The 8,187-nt window shown below is 37.1% G+C and overlaps 1 protein-coding gene across 2 annotated transcripts; it reads left to right on the plus strand.

Moving 5' to 3' along the window:
* Positions 1-893: 893 nt before the first annotated feature.
* Positions 894-5,142, plus strand: LOC113290008 (probable E3 ubiquitin-protein ligase ARI7). 2 transcript variants are annotated; one of them, XM_026539473.1, is made up of 4 exons: positions 894-1,175; positions 1,261-1,829; positions 2,015-2,781; positions 4,366-5,142. In XM_026539473.1, the coding sequence occupies exons 2-4, from the start codon at positions 1,377-1,379 to the stop codon at positions 4,781-4,783; spliced, it is 1,638 nt and encodes a 545-aa protein (XP_026395258.1). In that variant the 5' UTR covers positions 894-1,175; positions 1,261-1,376; the 3' UTR covers positions 4,784-5,142. The 2 variants fall into 2 exon arrangements, with proteins under 2 accessions (XP_026395258.1, XP_026395260.1); XM_026539475.1 differs by having other exon boundaries at positions 895-1,175; positions 1,269-1,829.
* The last annotated feature ends 3,045 nt before the right edge of the window (positions 5,143-8,187 follow it).

Here is an 8,187-nt window from a genome sequence, read left to right on the forward strand (position 1 = left end):
AGAAAAGGCATAGGCCCAAATTAGGAAGGATTAAAAAGAATATGCCCTTATATACATTCACAGAAAATGAAAACAAAAATACTATATTAGCCATGCCTAAGAGCAACTGCAATGGTGCGATCAAAATCAAAGACCAAAGACCAAAAAAAACGATCAAATTTGAGTTTAGTCTGTGGTGTTACACTAGGGTGGAAGAGTAAATTTGGTCGAGCATACATATAATGTTCGCTTGGTGAAAAAATATATATAGGATCACTTTATACATTCGCCCCACGATCACTTTATACATCCGCCCCATCAGCCATCAGGATCACTTTATACATGCGCCTCACTGAGACGTAACTTATATGTACGCCTCACTACACGGACGAAAGATATACGTCCGCTTCAACTCAAGCGTAACTTAAAAGCTCGTCTATTAATAAACGTATATTATACGTTCGTTTGACTATATTTGGTTTTGATTTTGGTCCCAGATCAAATATAGTCTGGAATTTAATTTTGGCCCAGCTTTTATTCTTTAGTCCGTTCCACTGTGTCTCGTTTTTGGATCATATTTATGGGTTTGATCGTCCATTGTCGTTGTCTAAATCAGAATCAGACTAGCTTAATCCAATTAGTAAGACCATAGGGAGGTTTGGCGGCCAACTCAAGCCGGTAATGGAACATTGTTTTTGGTGAAGGTCTTCATACGAACACTAACAACAAATCAATTTCTTTTCTTTTTCTATAATATAAACCTGACAGACAACAAACTTTTATAATCTTATTATTTAATAATTGATTATGGATTACTCCAACTAACAATTATTATTGGTTATTATTGTTTTAAGAGAAAAACAAAATAAATAAATAATTAAATTAAGAAAGAAAGAATGCCAGCAGTGCAAGTAAGAACTTAATTCTTCCTTTCTCTTTACTCCATTCCAGAGTCGCTAAACAACACACTCTCCTTTCTATCTTTCTCACCCTCTCTCTAAATCATTAATGAAGATGAAGAAGCTTCTTTTATTATTATAGCAAATAAACTCCCACTCCTTTCTCTTTCTTAGGGTTTTTCCATTTCATCAACAGCAACAAGAATCAATGAAATGAAAACCAGAAGAAGGAAAAGAAGAACCCTTAATTTCATTTGAAGGACGTTTATCGATCTGTCCCCAATTATCAATTCTTTGGTGAGTCTTTCATTTTTTTCATTTCTTTTGAAATTTTTTTTTTTTTTGATAATTTGTTGTTAATTTTGGTCTAATTGGGTGTCAGAAAAGCAGGGCTTTTTTTTAGGATCGATTAGTGAGAAATGATTCGTTCAATCTCATTTTGATGGAGAAGAAACTAATTGGGTTGTGACAAGAAAAAGGTTGGATTAGTGTAATATAATGGAGGATCCAAGTGGGTTTAGATTTGGGTCTGAAGTAGAGATTGTGAATGAAGAGAGATTGGAGGAAGACTATGAAGACGAAGAAGAATTCTGTAGCTGTTGTGCAGAGGAAGAAGAAGAATGGACAACTAAGGAGGAGGAGGAGGAGGAGGAATCTGTGGTATTAGACAGTGAGGGGTTGAAAGATGATGATGAATTTTCTTTGAAAATGTACTTCAAAGGGGTATCAATCTCTGAGGCAGGTGATTTGGGGTCTGGGTTTTCAGGAATTGGTGTTGTAATGGAAAGATCTCCTCATTTTTCTGTTATTCGAGTTCAGAAAAAGCTCGATTTTTATGTAGACGAACCAGTGGCTCACTATTTGGCTTTGATGGATGGTCTGGTGGAGGCATTGCAGAACAAGATTCGTCGTGTTGTTGCTTTTACAGATTCCGAGATTCTTTACAATCAAGTGAGTTATTCTTCCTTATTTTGCACTTTACTATTTTATACAGGATAGTCTTCGTCTGTGTTCATCAGCGAAACCGAGTTACTTGATCAGCATTTGACATTATAGGGTGCAGCCAAAATTATCCTCAGATTTATTAGCTTTCTGGCATTGTGTTTCTTGTCTAACATTAAAGGTCATTTTGACAGATTGTTCGCGAGGAAAGACTTGAGAATCCACTTCTGACCGCGCTCAAGGACAGGATTTTAGAACTTCGCGAAAATTTGGAATTTTTCTCTCTGAAACTTGGGACCGCTTTTGAGCTCGAGAGGCCGCTGCAGATAGCGCAGGTAGCAATTGGAATTGTCTCCTCCTCTGCTAGTGAAGATGGATTAACCGAAGATTGTCCTATCTGTTGTGAAGAAAAGCCACCATCTATGATGATTACAATGAAATGCTCACATAAATTTTGTTCTCAATGTATGAGAAAATACGTGGAGGGAAAGCTACAAGCGTCTCAAGTACCCATAAGATGTCCTCAGTTGAGATGTAAGCATTACATTTCAGCCAGTGAGTGCAAATCCTTTCTTCCAGTCATTTGCTACGAGTCATTAGAAAGAGCTCTTGTAGAAGCCAATATTCTTTACTCGGACAAAATGTACTGCCCTTTTCCAAATTGTTCGGTGCTGCTTAATCCTCTTGAGTGTCTCTCATCGACAAGAGCAAGCAGTTCATCAAGTCACACTAGTATCAGCTGTATAGAGTGTCCTGACTGCGAGAGATATATCTGTGTCGATTGTGGAGTGCCATGGCATTCTTCAATGAGCTGTGAAGAGTTCCAAAGTCTACCTGTAGAAGAAAGGGATGCTGGGGATCTCACTCTGCATCGCCTAGCACAAAATAACAACTGGAGACGTTGTCAACAATGTCGCAGGATGATTGAGCTCACACAAGGTTGCTACCATATGACCTGCTGGTAAGAAGATCAATCCTATATATCATGCTGGAAATGACGTCATTTAAAATTTACATATCGAACCCTGGCTCTCAACAAGAATTATTTATTGTTTTTATGTATGTGCTGAATTTTTTTTTTAAAAAAAAACAGCTTCTGGTGGGTATTCTTTTGGTAGTATAACTCTCAACGTAAGTGGTGGTGATGACATACGATTAATGTGCCTTCACAAAAGTATGTAAGAGTGAGGCACGGATATATCGCCTAGTGCAACAATTAACGTAGTTTATCCTTTACAAAATTTATGTCTGTAGACAATCATCACAAAAGCAAGTCAGCGATAGTGTATCTTATTGAATAGAGCAAAAGGAATGTATGAGTCACCATTCACATAGCTCTATCATTACAGGTTAGGATTCCATCTCTTCCCTCTACAATAGGTAGGATAGCAAGAAATTCGAAATTCACTTCGACGAGGAAGCATTTTCTACCTACCCTCCTCTAGTGTTAGGCTATGACAATAAACATCTTTAGGAACAATATCATTGCAAAAATCAAGTTTCTGGGATAGCATACATATAGGACTTATCACTGTCAGCTTTTGCATAGCCATACTTTTATGTTCATGTGTTTCTACCCCGTCGGATATTTAATGATTATTCTTCACCTTTTTGTTTGATCATAGTTAGATAATATATGCCATAATACATCTCTATGTACTTTAACTGCGGTTGGTGTTAGAATATAACCCGTAATCAGAAACATTAACTGTTATAGTGCTTTTGTTCTCGTTTTGGATGCTGTGATGTTTTTCCTATTATGCAAATTAGAAAGGCGAATCACAAATACTCAGAAAAAGTCATTGTTCAACTGTTTTTGTTGGCATAATATTGTTATGGCCGTCAGTGACATGGGTGCAAAAGGGGTAGGTGCAGTACTTTTAAATCATTATAATTGAAGTGTCATAAAAGTAGGAGTACATGCAAGTCGAGCATTTTTATCTATTTGTCCTTCTGTTTGGCTTCTTAAAGCATCTTAGAGCTTTTTGAGATCTTTCCTTATGTTTTTTAGCGCCTCATGTTTTCTTGATGTTCTTTGTATTGTGATATTTTCTTGAAGTTCTTTGTATTGTGAATTTTGCTAGAGCATACTGGAATGGGATCCTCAGCGTAACATAAATAGACCCAAATATGTCGTATGTGATTCTTACTGTGTTTGCTCAACAACCGCCATTTATGAGAACGCATCTGATCTGAATGCTCCTTCTCGCGATGGCTGCATTTGAGTTCATAATTGTGAGAAACTAGTGTTTGTCTGTCTTTCCTATTGATAGAGCTTTGCAGTGTGTTATATAGGCATATCGAAGCAACTTAAGCAGTTAGCTTAAACAGTTAGTTTAGAGACTGGGTGCAGTAACCCACTTGAATATGAATCTCTTCTGTTGGGTGTTGAGACCGGTGACCGTGTTACAACATCTTTTAGCTTAGTAGTAACATTTTATCAATCGGAAGTCATTAACATACAATTGACAAGTATGAAAGATATTGAGTTTCCATAATTGCTCGTGTTGAAACTTCATACTGAACAAGAATTTCCTCCTTGCAGGTGTGGGCATGAGTTCTGTTATTCATGTGGTGCTGAGTACAGAGATGGGTTGCAGAGCTGTCAATGTGCCTTTTGGGATGACGAGAGTTTTGAGATTCACAACACCCAGCATCCCCATGTCACCACCACCACCCACTCTGACCAGCATCATTTGGAACAGTGGGGATGGGATTCTTCTTTTGATTCTCTTCCCAGTGCTACAAACGATGCCTACTCTGATCAGGAACGGTCTCAATTGGCACTGATCCAGAGGTTTCTTGCTGGAGGTTTTAGTCTAAGTGATCATCAGCCATACCGATCTCCACCACGATGTTCAGACTCCTATGTTGATACCATTAAGGATCTCCGTCAGCTTCCGTGGCTTGAAAGATTTGTCTCTGTTATTAGCGATAACTATTATGAAGAATACACACAGTGACTCAATGCATCAAGTAGTGAACTAGCTTATGGACACAAGCATTCCCATTGTGGCGATGGTGATTTTGAAGATAAAGTCCTCTTGTATGGAGGTAAGGGCACATCTCCATTACTTTCTACATGGCTGTTAGAGTTGTACATTGAATTTAAACCTTTCAACTTATATCAGGGCACATTCTAGGAAAAGTATCAACCCAGTTGAAATCTCTATAGGTGGAACTCTGATACATTTCCTTTGAAGAAAAGAATTTTTCGTGTAAGATGATATTATTGCTTTCTTCTTGAAAGAAAATGTTTATGCATTCACAAAGGAAACAGTCAGATGAAATAAATATAGTTTTCATTTAGAAGTTTGTGGAATTAGTTTTCATTCTCTGGCTATAGTTTCGTAAAAGTTGGATGCTGAGCATGGTAATATAGAGACTCCGCTCCCACCAGCTGAAAATAATTTCTCAGTTCTGACAGTCCCGCATAGGCCAGGGACAGTTGACGCAATGGATGCTGCTCACCAAGCCTGCGTGTTTGCTCAGTCCTTGTAGCATACCCTACAAACTTTGGAGCTTCATTCTAATTAATGTTTGCAAACCGAACTTGCCGAGGAGTCTGGGTAAACTTGGCCTTGATTGTCTCTTATACCTCTAGAAAGGGAATGGAAGGAGATCAACCTTCCGGAGAACTGATTTTGGATTCGACGAGCTAGTATTGGTATCAACTCCTGAGGTTAGGTTCTGGTTCCTGGCACTGCAACTGTGCATTATTAGGGTCCTTCATCAACGGTATCATTCGGTGTGAGGCCAGCACGGGTAGTTACAGGAGTGAGAACTTCAGGACAATGAGGTCTATACCAATGCTCAGTGGAATGCTGATTAGTGACTGCTAGTCTTCTTTTATTTTCGCACTTCACAGAAGCCAGTTCATAAGAACGTTAGAAGGAAAAAGTCCTTAACAGCAACTTCAACCATTCTCGCAAAGACCCATGATAAGATTTGTGTAGATAACATCATTTGGCTTCAAACCCTTCCTTACCATTCCACCAAACACCACTAGCTTTGAGTTATATAACACAAGCCATTGGAATTATACTTGCTCGTAGCGAAGGTCCTGGTATTTCTTCCATTTTCATCTCATTATGTACCTTTAAAGTTTGAGAATTTACATAGTACTTGATTAATAACTTAATATCGTTCCACAAGCTGTGGAGGTGGTTTACAATGGAGGTAGGTAGCTTCTCAGTTTCCCGAACCTCACTAAAAAATACTATCCCAAGACTAGTAAAATCCCCAATCTAAACTAGAGCCCGACAAAAGCTACAAATACCAGAAAAACAGCAACATAATTTTTGCTGCTGAGTTTTGCTTATAATTTGACATCGATCAGTAGTCTCGTACTAAAAATCACAATAAAGCGATTGAAGATCAGCGCCGGAACCAGGACTTTGTGCACGGGTGGGCTTTTTTTTTTTCCCATGCACCCAGATTGTAGCAATCTAAATGCCTCAAGATTATATACAATGAAAAACACGTTGCGTGCTGCTTATCATTTTCTGTATATTAAGGTTCAGTTCAGTGACAAGATTTTAAATCACACATAAACATGTATAATAAAAATTAGTATTATTATATAAAATTGCGGCCGAATTTTTTGAATGTTATTTCTATGTGTATGGTTTTCAAATCAGATCATGAAAGCATGAACTAATACATCAGAACAATTTAAACATCAACTTTTTGTCGAAAAAAAAAATTATGTTGATAGAATTTGATATTTGCGCTAATTTTTTATTTTACGCATGGGCTAAGTTTTAGTAAATATCTGAAACAACACGGGCTAAATAGATCAAATTGTGGTGGAGTGGGGGTAATTCCATCGTTGATTCTAATTTTTAAGCATTAACCGAAACAGAAGATGACACAAAAGTTCTAAAGAAGAAAAAAACACAACATAATAATGAAAATCGGAAGAAGTCATGTGAATATGTCATACTAATGGGCTAATTATAATTTTTATCCTGGACTAATCTATAATTTGTTGGCAATTAGGCTGCCCTAAATAAGCTTTTCCACATTATTCTTTTGGGGGCCACTTCCGTCACACCTAAAGATACATTTTTACGTTACATCCCAAGACAATATCTTAGAAATCTTTGTTTACTTGAATAACTAATTCTTTTTTTTTTTTTTTAAGTCGAACGCCTTAAAAAAGGTCAAAGCGCTCCTCAAACAATTGGCTAAACCACATTGGAGGTACATACCAGAACATAATATAGCGTTAACTTTAGCCCATTGAGTTAATGCATGAGTTATATAATTGCATAATCGAGGTTAAAAAGAAAATATATGTCACCAGGCATGAAGAGAAAAATAAATTCGTTCTTTGATCTCCATCGAAATTCTCAGTAGAAAATTGGTCGACCAAAACCTTCGCGTCGTTTTCAATGAGTAAGCTTTTGCTCAACAACTTTCTTTAGAACAACCCACATAACTCTAGCTTCAGCTTCAGCAACAGATTCAATATCAAATATCATTGATGCACGAAAGGAGGCTTTGTTAGTGAAATCCCACATCGCATACCATGTACCATTGTTCATAAATGCTTTATCAAAAGATCCATCAGTGTTACATCAGCAAACCACTAAGTTTCTCCCTATTGAGTCAAAAAATTTGATCTAGACCAATATGTCAATGGAAGTCCCTTGATTTTGTTCCACGTTATGTTTTCTTTGACGGAAAGGGGAGTACACTCAGTCGTGACAGCCCATCTTCTGATATGAATTTTGGTCCCTTCAATTATCCATTCTGGTTTCGATGTTGCCATCCATAATTGTCGTTACTTAGAGTGAAGGTAGCCTTATCCTAATTTGCAACATCCAATTTCAGAAATCTATTCAAAATTCTAGAATATGAGATTTAACCACTTTATATTGCCATTAATGATGACAACTACCACCCTTGAGGTTTTATCCTTGGAGGATCCTTTGATACCCTTAGTATGAAATTTATTACTATGAGGAAGTAATCGTCGTTGTACTTGCTTCTCTATTAAAATCTTAAGACATTCCCCAATACTCCATCATCCAACCTCCTTATCACCTTTTGGGAGTACATATATATGGTATTATTTTACTTTATTTTATTTTACTTCGGTCAAATCTGGATATCTTCATAAATACCCCTTATTCATTCTCTTTACATTCTACATTAGAAATAAAGTCTTCATCCCCATTATTCCACCTCTTTTCTCCTTGAAAACATTTGTTTGAAAGGACTATAAGCACGGTTGTGAAAAACGTTGAATCGTACGATTTGATCCAAATCGATTCAAATCGTATTTATGAAACACATCTTTTGTAAATTTGTGAGATTCCTAAATTGATGCAATTCGAACCTGAGAGCTCCTGCTAATAGA

Source organism: Papaver somniferum, chromosome 6, assembly GCF_003573695.1.
Source record: "Papaver somniferum cultivar HN1 chromosome 6, ASM357369v1, whole genome shotgun sequence".
Classification (NCBI taxonomy): domain Eukaryota; kingdom Viridiplantae; phylum Streptophyta; class Magnoliopsida; order Ranunculales; family Papaveraceae; genus Papaver; species Papaver somniferum.